At 43.3% G+C, this 21,767-nt stretch overlaps 1 protein-coding gene across 2 annotated transcripts in view; it reads right to left on the reverse strand.

Annotated features, from left to right (window-relative positions):
* The window catches only part of CPA6 (carboxypeptidase A6), a 75,204-nt gene extending 55,924 nt beyond the window's left edge, over positions 1 to 19,280 (reverse strand). For both annotated transcript variants that reach the window (XM_061600699.1, XM_061600689.1), the window contains exon 1: positions 19,126 to 19,280. In XM_061600699.1, the coding sequence (XP_061456683.1) occupies positions 19,126 to 19,235 (110 nt within the window). In that variant the 5' untranslated portion in view covers positions 19,236 to 19,280. The remainder of the gene's footprint in view (positions 1 to 19,125) is intronic.
* Positions 19,281 to 21,767: the final 2,487 nt, after the last annotated feature.

Raw genomic sequence — 21,767 nt, forward strand, 5'->3', positions numbered from 1 at the left:
CTGAGGGTCAGACAGCTTAGTTGTCTCAGGTATATGTGTACAGAGCGTAATGTATAGCCTGGACAAACACTTTCTCCACATGTAAGTTTACCATCCTTACCCCCACATTGGTGTCTATGGCTGGCACCCAATGTTGGTGAGGGCAGACAGTTTGACCCAAATTCTTGACCCATTCAGAATCCATCTATTGAGAACCAGCAGTAACATCTAGATTCTTACTTCATATGGGCCCCTCCAACTTGGTTAGGCTCCACAGAGAGTGAAACCACACCCCAGATTCAGAAGACACAGGGAACTCTGGGGCATTTTCTTAGTGCTACATCCCCCAACCTGGTGCCCTACAGATGTTGTTGGACTATAACTCACATAATTCCTTACCACTGGCTATGCTGACTGGGCTGATGGGAGTTGCTGTCCATCTTGAGGATGCTAGTGTGTCTTAGTGTGTACTAGGGATGGGATCCGTTGGCTGGTGCTGCTTCAAAAGCAATCTGTCAACCTAACAGGCAGTATTGATTCAAGTTTGTTCTTTTTCCCTTTTGCTTTTACCAATCTATTCTCCCCCTCAAAAAATATTTTCAAAATATTGATAAATGAAAGAAGATATACATATTTTGAAAAGAACTGATATTAATATCAATATTTTTGGTGGGGGGAAATGGATCGGGGGGGCACTGAAAACTGCTTTCCTCCTTTCCAAAAAGGAAAACAGCCAGTTTCTGTTTGTTAACATGAAAAGTGACCAGCCTCAGTCATAGTGGAGGAGGAGGCAGCAAAGCTGCTTTCCTTTCCTGTATTGGGGGGGGGGATCAGATACAAGGAGGAGGGGGAGGGGGAATCAGATACAAGGAGGAGGGGAAGAAGGAGAAGGACACTGCTTTGGCACAGGGAAAAAGGTAAAAAGTTTTGCTGAGCGTAGCCTGGCCTCGCAGATCTTGGAACAAAAGAAAAGAAGAAGCAAGGTTATATCCGATGCAGTTTAATATCCAATGTCGGAAAAAGCTGCTGAAGCTCGTAGCATTCTGTACCATTCAGCAGAGATTGCAAATATGCAAATTGTTGGAGAGTCCAGTATTATCAATTCCAGCAAAATCCTTGCCCATCCCTAGTGTGTCCCCCCTGTGGTCCTCACTAGATGGGCTCCCTTCCAATCACAGTATGGTTATAGAGCCCTCCTAGACCAACTTGCCCGAGGACCCTCAAAAAAGAGGGAACAGCCCTTTTGATCACCTGACTCAGCAACACAGAAGTGAAGATTCTGCAAAGAAGAATGGAAGATTCCTGGTGCTGAAAGTAGCAGTGCTATTTATAAACCTGATAGGAGCTCCGTGTGCATATTAAATCTTCATTTTTGGTGACTCCTTTCCAGCCTTCCAGATTGGTACATAAGCCATAAAATGTTCCCATGCAGATACACCCTCAGGACTGTTTTCCTCATATGAGTCATCATTTGATGTTGGGAGTCATGAACTGATAAATATACATGAACAAACTTAACTTGCATTTTGTATTTGGTGGCAATTATTTCTTTTTTCTTGTTTGGTTCTGATGACAGAACAAATGAGTGGCTTCATTGAAATAGGTCGGAGTTATACTAAAATGCAGCTGATATATCTGAGAATAAACTGTCATCATATATTCAGTCTCTTGAGAAAAGCCAAGCTTTATGCTGTGCTGTTGTAATATAACATACCCTCCCTTTCAATTTGAAATGTGTAGATCCTATCCCCCATTAATAAGCAGAGAACATATCTTGTTTTTCCTTCATCTACATTGTGCATCATGTTTTGTTGTGAATTGCTGAGATAAAAGCACTTGTGTTTATTCTGAAGCAGACAGAAAATTGAACATGACAGTTTCATGTTGCTTCACGCAAATCCTAATATACACAGAATGTTTCACTGCATCCTAGTTTATAGGGCATTAGCCTATTAGAAGTGTGGAGTCTCTACAGATATGGATCAGGTGCTAGATCCAGTAGTTAAACTTGGTATCCTTCAGATATCTGGACTTTTGACCTTTACTACAGTACCTTCCTTTGTGCAATGGAAATGATATGTATTTAATAAGAATATTGTGGTTTCAATTAGGCTCAAACCTACAAAGGCTTATTAATAAGAATGCAGGCTAGAGTATCAAGTGGCCAAAACTAAATGGTTGCTCTGTCCAAGATTTTTTCAAGAAGAATTTTTCTAGAATTGTAATTCAGGTGAAGAATTATAGGTTGACCAAAGGGGGAATTTCCACAAGAAACCATAGTAGAATGTGGGAGAAAGATATGAGACTATACTGTCTTCATATTGCTATAAATTCAGTTTTATTGAATCTAACATATTTTAAATTATTTTTATAATTAATTTATCCAACATGAGATTTTTGAATGTTTTTTCTTGCCGTATGTATTTTCAACTCTCAGAAAAGATGTCCACTAACGTGAATATATATTCATTTAATAGGCAAAAAACCTTGCAGTTTAAGAATGTACCTATAGCCAACAGATATTTCTATCAAACTTTAAGGGAAATTGGGCAGCTATAGTGAATGCAGCAGGGGAGCTGGAGACCTGACCTCCTCTGAGATATTGGACTGCCCTACAAATTTGTAAAAATGCAAACACAATTTGGGTTGGTCTTTCACAGTCCAATCCACTTGCTGTGTAGCTTGGAAGAATTTGATAACATGTGCCTCTGAGCATATGGTGAGTGGTGGCAACAACTGCAACCAGCCCAAATGACAGAAACAAGACATGTGCTGTGCTGATTTTGTTTTAGCAGAGAGGAAGCAACAATATTAAGACAGTTGATATAGTTCAGATAGTCACTTTAAATATGTTGGATTTACTTTGCAATTTTAGTGAAGTTTCCTATAGTATATCCTATAGTAAATCATTTTCTTTTTGGGGGGAGAGGGCAGCAGAAGGAGGAGGAGGGGGAAGGAGGGGATTGGAAGGGGAGGGGGAGGGATGAAGAAGGAGCAATAGGGAGGTGATGGGAGGGTGGAGGAGGGGAGGGCAGTTTTGATCATTTGCATGCTTAATGAGTTCAATGGGATTTACTCCCTTGCAATCATGCTTGAAAATGAAATGGACTGCCTTCAAGTCGATTCTGACTTTTGGCAACTCTATGAATAGGGTTTTCATTGTAAGAGGTATTCAGAGGTGGTTTACCATTGCCTTTCTCTGAGGCTGAGAGGCAGTGACTGGTCCAGGGACACCCAGGTAGCTTCATGGCTGTGTGGGGATTTGAACCCTGGTCTCCCAGGTCATAGTCCTAGGATAGGTAAAACTGACCATGGGGGAGGAGGGGGAAGGAGGGTATTGGAAGGGGATGGGGAGGGAAAGGGAGGGGTAAAGGAAGGGGGAGGGGAGGGGCAAGTAGGAGGGGATAGGAGGGAGGAGGAGGGGAGGGCAGGTTTGATAATTTGCATGCTTTTTGAGTTCAGTGGGATTTATTTCTGTGCAATCATGCTTAGAATAGGTGAAACTGACCTGGGGAAGGGGCAGGAAGGGGAGGGGGAAGGAGGAAGGAGGAGGGGAGAGGGAGGAGAGGAGATTGGATGGGTGGGCAGAGGGGAAGCCCCTTTCCTTTCCAAAGGGAAAACATTGTGAACAGTATCATTGTTTTTCAGCATTTTCCCCACCTTTTTATTCTACAGCAGGCACATGTAGCCTCCCACCAAAATTTAAACCAAAGCTGTCCCTGGCCACATCCACACCAGACCTTTATTTCCCTTTAGATAGTCATTGTTTCTCCCAAAGAATCCTGGGAAGTGTAGTTAGTGAAGGGTGTTGAGAGTTGCTAGGAGATGCCCTGTTCTCCTCACAGAGCTTCAATCAGAGCAGCTGACTGTTAAACCACTCTGGCTGCTGGAGCTCTGTCAGGGGAATATGAGTCTCCTCTCAGCACGCTTTACAATCTACACTTCCAGGATTCTTTGGGGGAAGCCATGGCTGTCTAAAGTGAAATAAAGGTCTGGTGTGAGTGTGGCCCCCTGATTAGGCAAGCCAAGCAGCTGTGAGTTTGGTTTTTAGAACACTGACAGCTGGTTCTTACTGAGCATGCCTGACATTATCATTGAGTTCAATGCTAAATTTCTTAAATTAATTAAAAACCGGCCAGACATTTTTTTAAACTTTTAAACTGCAGAAGATGAAGGTCAAAGTATGGGGCAAGGTCAGTAATAGGACTGCAGGTTCTCTGTGAACATGGCTGATTTGTAATTAATTTCAAGAGATTATGAGAACTCTGACAGAAAAAAGTCCAAAAGGGGTTTGGTTTCTCTCTATCTCTCTTTTTACACTTTGAACTCTTGATTTTCTCTGATTGTTTTTGTATCACCATGAAAATTGAGAGGGTTGTTAAGCATGTGTTTCTGAGTTCAGGACTATACGTTTTGTAAGGCTTTGTTTTGAAATGGGCTTATGGGAAGCATCAGAATGGCATGGGGGGTATTTTTGATTTAACATTGCAGAATGCAAAAAATCCATGCTGACTATAGTATACAGCCACTCTCATGGCTATATAATATATGCATGCAAGCAGAACCTGAGTGCAACACCTGTCTCACCACTTTACTTGTGATTTCCAGCAACTGGCATTCAAGAGGCATACTGCCTTCAACAGCAGAGCAGAAAGCACAGCAACTAAGGCTGCAGTCCAATACATGTCTATTCAGAAGTAAGCTCCATTGAATTCAATGGGACTTACTCCCAGGTAAGTGTGTATCAGACTGCAGCCTTAGTTGCTGTTTACCTGAATACTCCATAAGACCATTTCTTCCTATGAGTTACTGAAAATATGTCAACCTCTGGTGCAAGTGTAATTTATATAGATTTTACTAGAAATGAAACTTAAGATATGATAACTCTTTCCAAAATTAATCATGGATTCCATTGATTTGAAGCTACATAACTTTGGCTGTATTTCCCCATAATAATGTACATCATCAATACAAGCACTTGATCCTACACAACAGCACAATAGTAATGTTGCTGTTTCCCACATTATTAGTTTAGTTTTGCAAAATGTATGCCTTGTGACCAGAGCTTGGAAGTAATTTGTTACAAGTAAATAATTACTTGTAATTCATTACTTTTTGAGGAACAAGTGGATAATTCCTTTACATTTTGATTGTAATAGAACTAGGAGTAATTTGATTACTTTTGTGGAGTAATTGTAATGTTTCCAGCATTATTTTGGGGCATTACGTGGGGGGGAGGGGAAACAGGGGAAGTATTCTGCTCCTCTGATTTGTGGATGAAAATCATGTGCCTCAAACTGGGCTTCTGTGCAGCATTGCTCTTCCCTCATGCTCTGTGAGTGGGTAGGAGGCAATGAGGGAGGAGGTGGAGAGTGAGACAGGGTGGAGTGGAGAAAACAATTGTTTAAAAAAATGGATGGTGGTGGTGAAGAATGGAGTGGAGGGAAAAAGGAAGTGGAGGGCAGGAACATGGATAAAGGAGGAGAAGGAGGTGTGATGACCCTGTATATATATAATACTGTAAATATGGTAAGTGCGGGTTTATTAGAGTATATGTGGTAAGTAGACTGAGTGACAGGGGAGAGTACATGGGTTGGAATGTTGATGAGTGTTGTATTATGATTGGCTGAATGCTTGAGTGTCTGAAGGTATAAATGAGAGGATGACAGTTGAGAGGGGGTTCGGTTGGTTGGTTTTGGGAGGCTTTTGTTGGTGGATTGGATTAGGTGGATAGTGAGGCAGGTTATTGACAACTAGAAACATAAAGAGTAACATCTTATGAAACCACATGCTTGTTGACTATACCTTTAAGTAATCTTGTTATTCCCTGTGTATATAAATAAATATTTCTTGGTTTACCAAAATGCCTGATCCTTGGCTGGGCTTTCACAGACCAGAAGGGTGGGCAGGGCATATACCAAGGTTGGGGAACAGTATCAATGGTGGCAGCGGTGAAGACATAGTGTAACATCATCAGGTATCCAGAGCAACCCAGGGCTGTATTCTTTATAGGCACAAAGATACAGGGGGGTTGTGGCCTGCAAGTGCACCCAGATACAATGTATCAATAAGCCAGAAGGAGGCTAAGGCACAGTCTCAAGGCAATATTGTTTACAGGGAGTGTCTGGTGGTGGTGCCTAGCAGTTCGATCTTGTGAGATCTTTGCTAGAGCCGGTGAGAGAACTGTTTTGAGAGCAGGACCCTGAGGTGGGACCGTGACAAGGCAGTGACCACAGGTAGGGGCCTGACAGGAGGTGCAGCAGAATGGAGATAAAGAACTGTAGAGGTGAAAGATTACAATGTGTGTATGAATACTGTGTTTACACTTGGCACACAAAGTGGCCTTTTCCACCTGTCTGGCTACTGTGCTGCATTTGTAGTATTTTAACTTTTTTGCATCTCAAGGGAAAATGTTTGCTTGGGTGAGTGTCCCTTAGTTGGTGGCAGGGCGGTGGTGGTTAAGTGAGAGAGATTATGCTTGCTGGCTGAGTGGGGGGGTGCACTTGGCTTGACGTATAAAGATCTGAGTAGTGGCCTCTGCCTCCCTCCCCACCTCCCTTACCAGCGGAGAGACCACCATTGCTATCTTATGGATAAAAAGGATTATTCTACTACCCTCTGTATGTGTTTATTTTTAATGTTGTTTTAGGCTACTTAGATGTGCAGCAGCCAAGGCCAACACCTTGTAGCTGTTCTTTTTTTAAAAAAGTAACTGAAATATAATTGTAGTGATTACTTTTGAGAAAAAGTAATGTAATCAGTTACTTTCAGAGCAATTGTAATTGTAACAGCAATTACTACTTTTTTGGCCCATGTAATTGTAACTGTAATTTAGTACTTTTTAAAAGTAATCTTCCAAGCTCTGCTTGTGACTTGTTCCAATTAGTTATTCTGCTAGCAGAGCTAATATAATATAATATATAATATAATATCATTTGTTTGTAAACATAAGATTTGTCCATTCACATTCTGATCCAAAAAACAGTTGATAGCAGCATAAGCATCTCCATTTGCAATAGAAGTAAGAGCTAAGGAGAAGCCTGTGCAAGCTTCCAAATGGTACAGCTGGAAGAATACTTTCTACCCACTGCATTTTAGTAGCTATGTTCTTAAGAGGAAGAGCTAAACACATGTAATATAGTGAAACACACAGTGTCAACTACCAGAACACATTTCAATACAATTTTAAAATCTGTGATTAAGTTTCAAAGCATAATTGTTTTTTATTAAAATAGGAAGAGAACCTTTATTAACATTACATCTGATTATTTTAAGACACCCTTCTTCAATCTTGGGTCCCAGATGTTATTGGACTACAACTCCCATTATCCCTGACTATTGGCTTAGCAGGATGGAGGTGACAGGGGCTGTAGTCCAATTTCATCTAGGGACCAAAGGTTGAAGAAGAGATCAGCATTATATGAATTCTCTGAAGGTATTGCTTAATTTGCAGAGAATTGTTTTCTTAAGCATACCAGTTGCTGAGTTCAACAAACTGTCACTGAACAGATAATGCATATCTATAAGATTTATTTGATCTGTTTTGTAAATCCAGTGAACATCACTTCTCAGCAACTCCAACAGCTGTGTGGGAGGGCCCAGCTAGCCTTTTATAAGAACAGACACAGAAGCATTGTGGGTTGCCACTAGTGACAAGCCACTGGTGCAGGCCAACTGCACTGAGTTGAGCCTGAACAGGTTGTGACAAGGGCAAGGGGGGCACCCTATTTGATTTTTTTTGTCTCTTAGAAAATGAGTGGTATGGTGCTGAGTTATGATTCTCTGCATTGGTTTTTGCCCATATTTGTATGTTAGTGATCCAAGGACTAGTCAGGGTGTGAGACTGGCTCAGTTCTGTGGGTTCGGTACCCGAGTGAAAGCTGGGTGGTTGCTTGAGCAAATTGATATTATTTGTTAGCATCTATCCTGTTGGTACTGCTTGTGTTCAGACTATTGTGACTGCCTGGAATGGTAGTGTATTGTGGTGGGGAGTAATTGAAGGTGTGTTTGGAAGGGGGACGGGATGAAGGGAATCCATGGATATCAGTTATCAAGGTGAGGGATAGGCATGGCCAGAGGGGTGAGTGGGTCAGAGAGGGGTTTACAGATGCTTGTGTTGATGCTCTCTTGATCCCTGTTGTCCTGGCTGGTGAAAACCCTGTTTTTTTGACAACTGCAATACCCTAGTTGCTAGCTGGTGCCAACTTCATTGTAAAACCTGACCTTCAGTGGGTAGCCAATTTATTTATTTGGCAAAATGAACTTCCAGCTCCTAGACTAATCCAGAAAATATAATACACACCCCAGTACAGAAAGTTGTCCATCTTTTTCCTATCAGATGGTTGGCATACTCATCTTTGACAATGCCAATCACCAGCAATCACAACCTAAGCTGCATTGTTCATCGCACACCACTGAAGGGTTACTTTGCCTGATATATGCTACATTCCTTTACCTTATGATAACCTGTGCTGCGCTGCTTCTGAAGCAGAGTGTGCTAGTACACTGACCATAAAAATGACTAGTCATTAAGTCTGTGCCCAATGAAAGTTCTGTTAATTTAAAAAAAAAATGAAAACAGACAAGGTTAAAAGGCATTTTTATAGATCACTGTGACAGCAGTAATTCCTTTTTCATTTCAAAAACAGACAACAACTATAATAGGGGTCGCCAAGCTTTCTGGGCCCATGGGCACATTTGCAAATGGGAGGAACTGTTGTGCGGGCATCAAACCAAACACACACACCATAACCTAGTTTGATGGCTACAAGAGAATGCTTCTTTCAAGCCTAATTTCAGTAGGAGGAGAGGGCCCTGTAGGTGCCAGGGAAGGCCTCTTAGGTTGCATGTGAATTCACAGGCATCAATTGGTGACCCCTAAAATACAAGTTACAGCAGGGATGGGGAACCTGTGGCCTACTAGATGTTGTTGGATTCTAACTCCCATCATGCCTGACTCTTGGCTATATGGGCTGGAGCTGGTGGGAATTGGGAGTCCTACACATCTGGAGGGCCCCCAGGTTCCCTATTCCTGAGCTACAGGGAAATAATTCATGAGTGATGTTGATGACAGTTTGTCTGTTTAACGTAACATTGTTGGATTTTCTTTTTAAAAAGAAAATAACCAAGTGATCTCTGCTTAAAATGAGCGCAGTGATTATTCCAGTATGGTTGGTCTCTGATATTCCTTTGTTGTAGGACAACATCTGGTACCTAACTGCCATTTTAAAGGTAAGTACTGCATATACAATTTGATTATGCAGCAAAAGCTGCCAGCTTTCAGTCCTTTTACTGCATGTAATAAAATCTCTTTTGGAATAGTTAATTTTATGCTGTCCCTTTTCTTTTGCTCTGAGGCATTGTACATTCTTTGTAGCATTCTAATATCTGATATTTCAGTTGTTCTTCTACTATTGCTACAACCGTTAAAACGGAAAAGAGGCCTGCCTCTTTTGTGTTCATGCAGATGAACCCCTCTGGGGCAGCAAAGAAAAAATGTATTACTTTGTTATATGCCACATATACTGTACATTTTATGGAGACCAGCATACTTTCTATTAACATTTCTAAGACAAAGCTAAAAAACTGGATAGATGCAACCCTGATACGTCTGTATTTGGAAACAAGAGTTTTCTCATTCAAACATGTGTTTCGTTAGATCCTTGCAGTGAGAGAAATAGGCTCCATTGCTTTGCATATTTATTTGGAACCAAGTTCCAAGGCAGTAGGCAGCAAACATCACATGTTATATACATGAAGGGTGCTCCTTGTGATCAAGGTGTGGCTGCAGCCACACAGCTGTCCCTGATATAATTCAGCTTCCCCCACCCCTCACATCCACACGTTAGGCGTGGATGTCTGCAGAGGGAAAGCCTATACGCCTAGAGACTTCTATGTGTGTAGGATCCCTAGAGGCTGGAAGCCTGTGTGATGAGGGTTCCAGCCAGGCTAGCCTTAGGGATGGGTGAGTTGAGTTTGTGATCCTAGAACTGGAGCAGGAGTGCACTGAAAGCAGAGCAGCAAAAAAGAGGTAGCTCGCTCTGGGCCCTTTTCTTAGGTACTGCTAGGGGAAAGCCTGGGAGTAGCAGGGTCTGTTACACTGCCTTACTTTGCAGTCCTGCAAGCCATACAACTTGGTAACACTCAACAAGCATATAGATAGAGGTGATCCAGTGGACATAGTGTACTTAGACTTTCAAACAGCTTTTGACAAGGTACCTCACCAAAGACCTCTGAGGAAGCTTAGCAGTCATGGAATAAGAGGAGAGGTCCTCTTGTGGATAAGAAATTGGTTCAGAAGCAGAAAGCACAGAGTAGGAATAAACGGACAGTTCTCCCAGTGGAGGGCTGTAGAAAGTGGAGTCCCTCAAGGATCGGTATTGGGACCTGTACTTTTCAACTTGTTCATTAATGACCTAGAATTAGGGGTGAGCAGTGGCCAAGTTTGCTGACGATACTAAATTGTTCAAGGTTGTTAAAACAAAAAGGGATTGCGAAGAGCTCCAAAAAGACCTCTCAAAACTGAGTGAATGGGCGGAAAAATGGCAAATGCAATTCAATATAAACAAGTGTAAAATTATGCATATTGGAGCAAAAAATCTTAATTTCACATATACGCTCATGGGGTCTGAACTGGCGGTGATCGACCAGGAGAGAGACCTCGGGGTTGTAGTGGACAGCGCGATGAAAATGTCGACCCAGTGTGCGGCAGCTGTGAAAAAGGCAAATTCCATGCTTGGGATAGTTAGGAAAGGTATTGAAAATAAAACAGCCGATATCATAATGCCGTTGTATAAATCTATGGTGTGGCCGCATTTGGAATGCTGTGTACAGTTCTGGTCGCCTCATCTCAAAAAGGATATTATAGAGTTGGAAAAGGTTCAGAAGAGGGCAACCAGAATGTTTAAGGGAATGGAGCGACTCCCTTACGAGGAAAGCTTGCAGCATTTGGGGCTTTTTAGTTTAGAGAAAAGGCGGGTCAGAGGAGACATGATAGAAGTGTATAAAATTATGCATGGCATTGAGAAAGTGGATAGAGAAAAGTTTTTCTCCCTCTCTCATAATACTAGAACTCGTGGACATTCAAAGAAGCTGAATGTTGGAAGATTCAGGACAGACAAAAGGAAGTACTTCTTTACTCAGCGCATAGTTAAACTATGGAATTGTGCTCCCACAAGATGCAGTAATGGCCACCAGCTTGGATGGCTTTAAAAGAAGATTAGACAAATTCATGGAGGACAGGGCTATCAATGGCTACTAGCCATGACGGCTGTGCTCTGCCACCTTAGTCAGAGGCAGCATGCTTCTGAAAACCAGTTGCCGGAAGCCTCAAGAGTGGAGAGTGTTCTTGCACTCAGGCCCTGCTTGCAGGCTTCCCCCAGGCACCTGGTTGGCCACTGTGAGAACAGGATGCTGGACTAGATGGGCCACTGGCCTGATCCAGCAGGCTCTTCTTATGATATTATGTTCTTATGTTCTTACTGCAAAGCTGCAGGGCTGCCTGGGATTGGGTGGGATGGAGCAATTTGCACCAGGCCTGCATAGAGTTCAGTTCCTGTGTATACCATTATCCCCTGCCCTGACCCTGCCACATTGCTTACCAGAATTCTTGGTATTTTGTTTAAAGTTTTCCTAAAAAGAAGAAATATATTAGAGTGCAAGATGACACTGAATCTCAATGTGTAATTGTGACATAATGGTATCTCTGCCCCTGCCATGATGAAGTAAATATTTTACGTAGTTGTGTATGAAATAGTTTTAAATGAAGCTTAAGCTGGCTGTAAAATGTATCCTTGGAAGGCTGGCAGGGAGAGACCTGCTTATTAGCTAGGCCTGCAGCACAACTGTAAGGGTATCTAAACCAATCAGTAAGGAAAAATCTTTCTTTAAGTCTGGGCAGCAATAGAGATAAGATAGGCTTATGATTGGCCCAGGCCAAGTAGCCTAGGTTACAGAGTTTGTTGTAAGAAGAGAAGCAGCAATGACATCAGAAAAACAATTCGGAGGGACACAGAAGGGGCAAAGTATATTTCTGGATGGGTGAAATATATTAGCAAAGGATCCTTGAGAGTTAGGGCCAAAGAACATCTCCCAATGTCTTTACTTGTGAGCAGCTCTAGGGAACACTACTTTGATTGGGAGCAGTGACACAGGGGAGAAAAATTATTCTACCCTTCCCCCCCCCAGGGGTTAACAGAAGCTTTGGACTGCAAGGAAATAGGGGGCCTGGTCCCCTTACCTTTTCTGATGCTGTTTAGCTATAGGGATGGTTTTACTAAAATTGGGAATAATCCATGATTGGAGCTTGTGGATATCATTAAGCCCCCCCCTTTTTTCCCCTCCATGATTTGAGCCCTGCTTTAGAGGTGATATAGATCAGAAAAATGGCACAGGGAAAATGGTTACCCCCCTGTTGCAATCGCTGCTCCAAACAAATCCAGAGTCCCCTGCAACAGCGTTAAAAAGTAAAAGCATAAATGTCGGGAGATCCTATCATAGATCTCCCATGTAAGGTGCCCCCTTGTGGGCAAAATGTTTTAAATGGTTGTTATTGCTATGTCAACTACAGGAAGGATAGTGAAGCCTGACATCATTTAGGAATCACTGTATTTCACTTTTTTTTTTTACCAGAAAATCATTGCAATAACAATTTATAGGTTTAGAGCGAACAAAACTCTGAGGAATACTTCTAGTTCCTGTAGTATGGCTGGGAGGATAGTACTGGGATCTCTGACAAGCAAGCAAATTAAAATTAGATATGCAATACCTAACCTTGACTGCTGATAAAAATTAATGGTTGTTAAGTGAGAGAATGTGGTGAATGGTACCAAAGCCAGTTAAAAAGCAAATGTTCCATTCCTGGGCAAGGTCCTTGAATGAGTGGTGGCACTCCAGCTCCAGACACTCTTGGATGAGACTGATTTTCTGGATCCATTTCAGTCGGGTTTCAGGCCTGGTTTTGGCATGGAAATGGTTTTCGCACGGAAACAGCCTTGGTTGCCCTGTATGATGACCTCTGTCGGGAGAGAGACAGGAGGAGTGTGACTCTCTTGATTCTCCTTGATCTCTCAGCGGCTTTCGATACCATCGACCATGGTATCCTTCTGGGAAGACTGGCTGAGTTGGGAGTGGGAGGGACTGCTTGGCAGTGGTTCCGCTCCTATTTGGCGGGTCAGCTCCAGAAGGTGGTGCTTGGGGAACATTGCTCGGCACCCTGGACTCCCCAGTGTGGGGTTCCGCAGGGGTCAGTTCTGTCCCCCATGCTGTTCAACATCTACATGAAACTGTTGGGTGCAGTCATCCAGAGCTTTGAAGTGCGTTGCCATCAGTATGCTGATGACACACAGCTCTATTTCTCTTTTTCATCTTCTTCAGGTGAGGCTGTCAATGTGCTGAACCAGTGCCTGGCTGTGACAATGGACTGGATGAGGGCTAATAAACTGAGGCTCAATCCAGACAAGACTGAGATGCTGCTAGTGGGTGGTTTTTCTGGCCGGATGGTGGATGTTCAACCTGTCTTGGATGGGGTTGCACTCCCCCTGAAGGAGCAGGTTTGTAGCTTGGGGGTTCTCCTAGAACCATCTCTGTCACTTGAGGCTCAAGTAGCCTTGGTGGCATGGAGTGCCTTCTACCAACTTCGGTTGATGGCCCAGCTATGCCCCTATCTGGACAGGGATAACCTGGCTTCAGTTGTCCATGCTCTCGTAACCTCCAAGTAAGATTACTGCAATGCTCTATGTGGGGTTGCTTTTGAAAACGGTTAGGGACCAGACAGTTTGAACATATAAAACCGATTCTGGCCCACTTGCATTGGCTGCCTGTATGTTTCTAAGTTTGATTCAAGGCACTGGTTTTAACCTATAAAGCCTTACATGGCTTAGGATCACAATACCTGATGGAACGACACGAACCCACCCGTACACTACACTCAGCATCCAAGGTCCTCCTCCGGGTTCCTCCTCTGAGGGGAGCTGGGAGTCTGGCAACAAGGGAGAGGGCCTTCTCAGTGGTGGCCCCCAAATTATGGAATGATGTTCCTGATGAGGTGCGCCTGGTGCCAACACTGTTACCTTTTCTGTGCCAGGTCAAGACTTTTGTCTTCTCCCAGGCATTTTAGCATGTGCTTTTAAATTGCTTTTTAAAAATGTGTTTTTAAATGTGTGTATTTGTTTTTAATGTTTTTATTTGTTGTAAACCGCCCAGAGAGCTTGGGCAATGGGGCGGTATACAAATGCAATAAATAAATAAATAAATGTAAAACTAAACCATAGCATAGGTATGACAAGAGTGAGCTGCAGCAAACATTGGGCTTGCAGACTCCCCCTCCTTCTTTGCCACAGCTTTTGCTTTTATTTTTGCTTTTCTATAGTGCGTTGTGTCATCTGAACCCAGACACACTGCAGTTAATCTTAACTTTAGGAAGGAAACTAATTTCAAACCACTTATTTTCACTAACCATAGATAACTACAGTTTAGGTATGGATGTCAAGCTGTTGTTATATGCCTTCAAGTCGATTATGACTTATGGTGACCCTATGAATCAGCAACTTCCAATAGCATCTGTTATAAACCACCCTGTTCAGTTCTTGTAAGGTCCAACAACATCTGAAGGGCTATCAGTTCTTCATCCCAGCTTTAGAATCATAAGAGCTAGAAGCTTCCTTTCTAGTAAGCAGAACAGTAAACTAAAATTCTCAGGATTTCCAACCCCACAATCAACTTCTGTGTTTGGGCAGAATCACACAGCCCTGGACTAAGCTGATCAAAGGCATGTACCAGATGCCACCACAATTTTACCTGTTTGTTATGTGCCTTCAAGTCGATTACGACTTATGGCGACCCTATGAATCAGTGACCTCCAAGAGCATCTGTCATGAACAACCCTGTTCAGATCTTGTAAGTTCAGGTCTGTGGCTTCCTTTATGGAATCAACATCTCTTGTTTGGCTTTCCTCTTTTTCTACTCCCTTCTGTTTTCCCCAGCATTATTGTCTTTTCTAGTGAATCATGTCTTCTCATGATATGTCCAAAGTATGATAACCTAGGTTTCATCATTTTGGCTTCTAATGATAGTTCTGGTTTAATTTGTTCTAACACCCATTTATTTGTCTTTTTTTTGTGGTCCATGGTATCCGCAAAGCTCTCCTCCAATACCACATTTCAAATGAGTTGATTTTTCTCTTATCTACTTTTTTCACAGTCCAACTTTCACATCCATACACAGAGATCAACAATACCATCGTCTGAATGATCCTGACTTTATTGTTTAGTGATACATCTTTGCATTTGAGGACCTTTTCTAGTTCTCTCATAGCTGCCCTCCCCAGTCCTAGCCTTCTTCTGATTTCTTGCCTATTGTCTCCATTTTGGTTAATGACTGTGCCAAGGTATTGATAATCCTTGACGAGTTCAATGTCCTCGTTATCAACTTTAAAGTTACATAAATCTTATGTTGTCCTTACTTTAGTCTTCTTGACTGTATTTAATTGAAAATGGAAACGGAAGTTTCCAATCTCCTTGAAATTTTGCAATAAATCCCAAAGTGGATTCCACTGCCCCAGTGACATAGAGCCACTAGCCACAGGTGGTTTAAATACCTCCAGTGAATGAGAGGCCAGCTCCTCCTGAGGCAGTCTGTTCCACTGCTGAACAGCTCTTACAGTTAGGAAGTTTCTCCAAATGTTTCACCCAAATCTGCTTTCTTTCCATTTCTGCCCATTTATTCTGGGAACTGTAGTTCATTAAGGATGCTGGTCTGTTCAAAAGCCCTTATGTACTTTGAAAATATGAGCAAGAAGGAAGGGAAAAAAGCAAAAATAACCACAGTATTCACAACAAGGATTTGATACCAGGAGAAGACTTTCAACTTGAAGGCTTCATCAAAGCCTAAGGGCAATTTAAATAATGTGGACTTGCTAGTATTGTTCATGAAGAGCCCTAACTTCATTGAACTGGCATTGAATCCCCTCAATGGCTGAAGTCCAAGCGCATCCATTGTTTCTTCACAGTGAACTTTGTTCCTCTGCTCCTAATAACAAGTTCATTAAGTTCTTGGCCTCTCTTGACATCATCAGGAAGGATCAAAATTGTGGGGATTGTTTTTCACCAGGAGGATACCTACATCTAGGCACTGGGCTCAGACCAGAGAGCAGCTGTCATGTGTTAAGTGCTCTGTCACTGCTAGCGACCTAGAGGTGAAATCCTTTATATTGTATTACCAGTTCCACGTACTTTCTTTTCCTAAAGCATGAGGAATGTTTTTAAATTTCAATGAATGGTTGTCTTTTAACCGCAGAGTTAATATGCCTAACCTTACTGTTTTAATAAAAATGAAAAGGACAAGGCATTTCTTCCTTCCACTTACCTTGAACCATTTTTAAAAAGCACCACTTCAAATAAATCCTTCACAAAACACTCACTGAAAAAAAGTAATTTATTTCCATTGGTCTATAAGGCAAGCAATTTCTGAAGCCGCATTCCTACAAGTAATTTCACTTTGATAACGCTGTATATCACATTCATTCTTTGATTGTTCCTCCCCTCTAAACAGTATTAAAATGAAGAAGGAGTAGAATTAGAAATGACTTTAAGTAGGAGTGCTTACTACAACTCTGAAAATCAACAACTGATGTGCTGGTCTTTCTTGAGTTTGCCGATAGTTATACTTTTAATTTGTGATTGTTATATTGTGATTTTTATATTTTGCTGGCTGCTGTTATATTTTTATATTGTGATTTTGATATAGTGTCATTAATACATATTTATTTATTTATGTATATAAAATTAATGAATGTGTGGCAAATAGAGCACATTCCAAGCCTCAAATGTACACTAATACGTAGTAAAATTCTGTTTTAGCTGGAGTTCTCTAATCTATATCCTTTCCTATTGTAGATATAGTCCCATTTAGACTTCATGCCCTTCTTTATTCAAGTCATCACCTATTGTTTAAACAATATTTCTAATTTGAGACCTTTTCCTGGCATTCCAGGGTCACTCTTGATCATTATTTTGCTATATGATCTCTTTAACATCAACAACAAAAACTATGAGATACAGAGCACATAATTATAACACTAATTATGTGTAACTAGTGGGGAAGTAATATGGTTTATATATGCATTGGGTGTTCTTTAAATGTATGGTGTGTACCTGGCCTTACACACAAAAGATAACCAGAGCTTGGAAAAGTTACTTTTTTGAACTACAACTCCCATCAGCCCAATCCAGTGGCCATGCTGACTGGGGCTGATGGGAGCTGTAGTTCAAAAAAGTAACTTTTCCAAGCTCTGAAGATAACACGGGCCACTTAAAAAGTCATCTTTGTTCTTAAACTGGCTGTGCTTTGTTTAGCCAGCCTAGAAGCTCCTCTATACTTTGTCTAAGTAGCTCTCTATTGTTTACTCTGACTGGTAGTGGCTCTCCGGGGTCTCAGGCAAAGGATCTTTCCCATCTTCTTCTACAGAAGTGCTCTGTGACTGATCCATAATTAAGAACATAAGAAGAGACTGTGGGATCTGTTCCAGCATCCTGCTCTCACAGTGGCCATCCATATGCCTATGTCAAGCCTGCAAGCAGGGCCTGTGCACAATAGCACTCCTGCCACTCGTGATTCCCAGCAACTAGTATTCAAAGACATACAGCCTCTGACCGTGGAGGTAAAAGATTCCTGCTATGGGGCCTTGCTATGGAAGTAGTAAGAAAAGTATATTTATTTTTCTAATAACTGTGGAAGGTAGTAGCTTCCAGTATGGCAGGCGTGGGGAAACTGTGACCCTCCAGATGTCGGTGGATTATAACTCCCATAATCCCTAATCATTGAAGGATGAAGGAATTGGTACTGGGTGTCCATTTTTCATTCAAATAGCTTGCACATGGAAGCCTCTCTACCATGCACAAGCCATTTGGATTTAGGTACAGATCCATGACAGAAATTTACATAAGATTTGTATATTACATACGTCAGTGGATGTTGGTCCATTAGGCCAAATGGAGCAATGCCCCCCCCCAATCTCAGTCTGTCTTCAGCCAGACCACATCTGTTTGCCATCTTACTTACAACCAGTCAGGGGGTGGCTCTGCCTGCCATTGGTTCTGGCTGTACCTACCGGTGGTCTTTCTACCTTCCGCCTACCAGTCCCAATAGGTACCAGCCACCACTGATTCATCAATGGCCAAGTCCATCGCCTCCATTGGCGCAACTTGTTCTTCATTGATATCAGTGTGGTTTACTTCTGAGTAAATATTAAGACTGAAATCCTGTGCACACTTTTGTGCGAATAAGCCCCACTGAACGCAATGGGTCTTACTTCTGAGAAAACCTCCCTATGATTGTGATGAATGAGAAACTATTCATTTCAAAATGAATCTAATGTGAGTAAGCTCTGTTTAACTCAGTGGGACTTACTTCTGACTAGACACGCAAAGGATTACACTGCCAATCGTATGGCTTGTCACAATGCGTTGCAACATTAATGTAAATTCAAATGGTTGTATGCAGCACAATATCATATCAGGTAGCATCCACAAGTTAAGAAAAATACAGACCCACAGACTCAGTCATTCCCGCTGTTACCAAGGGCCTACTGGGGGGTGGATTTAAAGTGAGGAAAAGGGACCTGTGGAGCCTCCAGATGTTGTTGGGCTCCAGTTCCATTCATCCCCAGCCAGCACAGCCAATGGTCACGGATGATGGGATTGTAGCTCAATGGGACTTACTTCCGAGTAGACACAACTAGCATTGCACTGCCAGTCCTGAGAATCCAACAATATGTGGAGGGTCACATGTTTCCCCATACCTGGTTTAAGTAACAGAAAAGTAAAGTTGTAGGATATATGAGCACAATTCTCCGAAGCATCGCCCAGTCTGTAAAATGAAGTCTAAATGCAGGAGCAAAAAATTCGCCCACCGCAAACGAGCGAGCGAGCCAGCGATTGCTGGAACAAGCCTGTGCAAGTGCTAGATGTCAGCAAGAGAGGCACTGGCCAGACCAGCCTCCCCCCTCCTGGTGCCCTCCAGTCGTCGTTGGACTCCCAGCTGCTCCACGCAACCCCAGCCAACACGGCCAATGGTCAGGGATGCCGGGAGTTGTAGTTTAAAGCCTCCGGAGGGCACCTGGTTGGAGGAGGCTGCGCTAGACCGACTTACCCGGCGTAGCGGTTGTCGTACAGGGGGCTTCGCCCGGGCGCCCCCGCCGCCTGCAGGAGGAGCAGCCCGAAAGGGAGAAAAGGAGCGGGCGCCTTCCCGGGAAGTTTCATGGTCGTCGCGGGCGAGGATGGAGCTCCGCCGCGCGCACCTCCGTCCGTCTCTGCTGGGTGTACAAAAGAGCCGGCCCGCCGGAGCCGGGAGGGAGGAGCGGGATGGATCTGCCCTCCCCCGGCACGCTTTCCTTTTCTGGGAGGAACGGGGGGGGCGGAGGACGAGAGAAGGACGTCGCTTTTACTGCTATACGCCCCTTGCAAGTTCACTTTAAAGAAAGTTGAGGATCAAAAGGCTGCTCGGAAAAGCCGTTTTTCTGGGCAGCCGAAGGAGCCGAGCTGCTGCTGACGGCTCGGGGCGAGACTCTCGCACATTTCCCAGCCTGCAGCCGCTATGCTCCGAGACCCGTTTGCGCAGTAAGCCCTGCTGCCTTTCAGGGGTGGCCGCTCCCGAGTCCGGTGTGTGACTTGAGGGTCGCAGCCAGTCTAGCAAAACCCTCGTCAACGAGCCCATCTCGCCACCAATCTGTCTGTCTAACCTAAGCGGGAGTGGGGCTTTGGTTCTCCGGGTTGGAAGAAGAAACGAGAGATTTCACTGCAGGAGAGGGACGGAAACGAATCGCCAAGACGGCCAGAAGGGATGGAGCGCGAGTTTTTACTTTATTTTATGCATTTGAAATAGTCATAGCCTTTTTTCCATCAGAACATACATAATAAAATGCACCACAATTAAACAATAAAACACACAATTCAAAACAAATGAAGGCAGGTAAAAAACGACAGAGGAGGCTAAACAGCCTGTTGTGCAAATAAATTCGCTTGGCACTCACGTGGCTGGCCTTCAAGCTCCTGGTGAAAACTTGACCAGCTTGTTCAGGCCTTTGGGCAGCAGTGCCGCTGGTGGCTGAGGTCTTGTGCTCTGACTTCTGTCCTGGGTCTCATTTTTTTTTTCAAACGCTTTTAATTGAGAATGGTCTGTTTTATCCATTCTGTTGTACAACACCTGTAGATTTTCTTGACATAAGGTGGTATAGAAATAGATTGGATAAATAAATAATAAATGTGACATGTAATTAGAGGGAAACCAAGCGGTCTTTTGGACAGCCCCAGGCCTACCTGGCATGTTCAGAGACCGGCACGGTCCTCAACCATTCATTATGTCTCTGGTGAATAAAATGGCACTTTGGCAACAAACCTGCATGGGGATCTTGTTCAGAGTTGATTTGACAGTTGTGCAGTTGGGCCCTGGCTTCGTCAGACTCCACCCTGCTTGTGGCATTGAGATCTCACCAGGCTCCTCCCTTTACTCATCAGTCTTCACCTCTGGTCTACCCTAGATCTGCCTCTTGGCCCTGTCCTGGTGGGCACTCTTTCTATTTGGCAACAACAGTAGAAAAGGCAAGCATCTAGAGAAGAACACTCTGTATGTACATTGCTCTGCCTCTGTCCTCTCTGGCAAAGTGCAGTCAAAGGAGCATGAGTGAGGGAAGGAGAAGGGCATGTGAGCAAGCACAAAAAGGGTCGTTCCTTGCTCACCTGCTCTTCTAATGTTCCAGAAGTTTCATATCATGTGAACATGACGGGAAAAGAAAAGAGAGCGATGGCTAGATAATGACTGGCCACTTCTAGGCAGGGCAGTATTTTGCTGAAACTCTCTGCCATTATTTGTTGATGATGAGTCTAATCCAGGGACAGCCAAAGTAGTGCCCTCCGTTTGTTAGACTGTGGCTCCCATTAAGCCCAGCCAGCATCACTAGCGTTCATGGATTATGGAAGGCGTAGTCCAATAGTATGTAGAGGGCCACAGTTCACCCCTGTGTGCATTTACTGGGAGGTAAGTCCCACTTTCTCCCATGGAAGTGTGCTTGGATTGCAGCCTGAATGTGCTCAAGGATTATGGCAGCAGATGTGGTTCATCCCCCACATTGGCAGGCTGCTAGCTCTAGAGCTTGGGGAACACTCCACTCCAGTATTGCCTATGTGATTTTTAAAATGGCTTCTGTTTGGTTCACTTTGTAGTAAAGGAGAGGCCTGCCTGATGGAAAGTTAAATAGGAGTTAAATAGGAGTTAAATTGGTAACCTCAGAGGCAGTGATGTCTCAAGTCATATGCATAGGACATGAGGGTGGAAACACTCCATGTTCTGCCAGTTCCAGTGCATCTCCATCTCTCTCTTCTGAAAAATGGGGGCACACGATGCTAATCAACCCCCACCCATTTTTACTGTGAAACCTGGTGGGAGCAGCTTGAGTGATTTTTTTTAGAAATCAACCAAAGAGATTTCACAATTGATCAGCAGATCAACCTGTTTGCCCTCCAGGTGTGGCTAATGGAAGCGCTTTGTTCTGGTGACTAGTATGTTGACAGCCATAGCTTTGGGAAGTGGAATCAAATCAACGCAGTCCAATCAGCCATCTTTACAATAGGGTGCCCCACTGGACCTATCACTCGAGTCTAAAATCCAGTCACACTAACTGATGATGCCAAATAAAAACAGGAAAATCCTGTCGGTGAGAACCTATCGCAATCTGCCATGAACTGCACAGCTATACTAAGCAAGGCTGGCCAGGAGTGACACCTCCCTAATATCTG

Source organism: Rhineura floridana, chromosome 1, assembly GCF_030035675.1.
Source record: "Rhineura floridana isolate rRhiFlo1 chromosome 1, rRhiFlo1.hap2, whole genome shotgun sequence".
Lineage (NCBI taxonomy): Eukaryota > Metazoa > Chordata > Lepidosauria > Squamata > Rhineuridae > Rhineura > Rhineura floridana.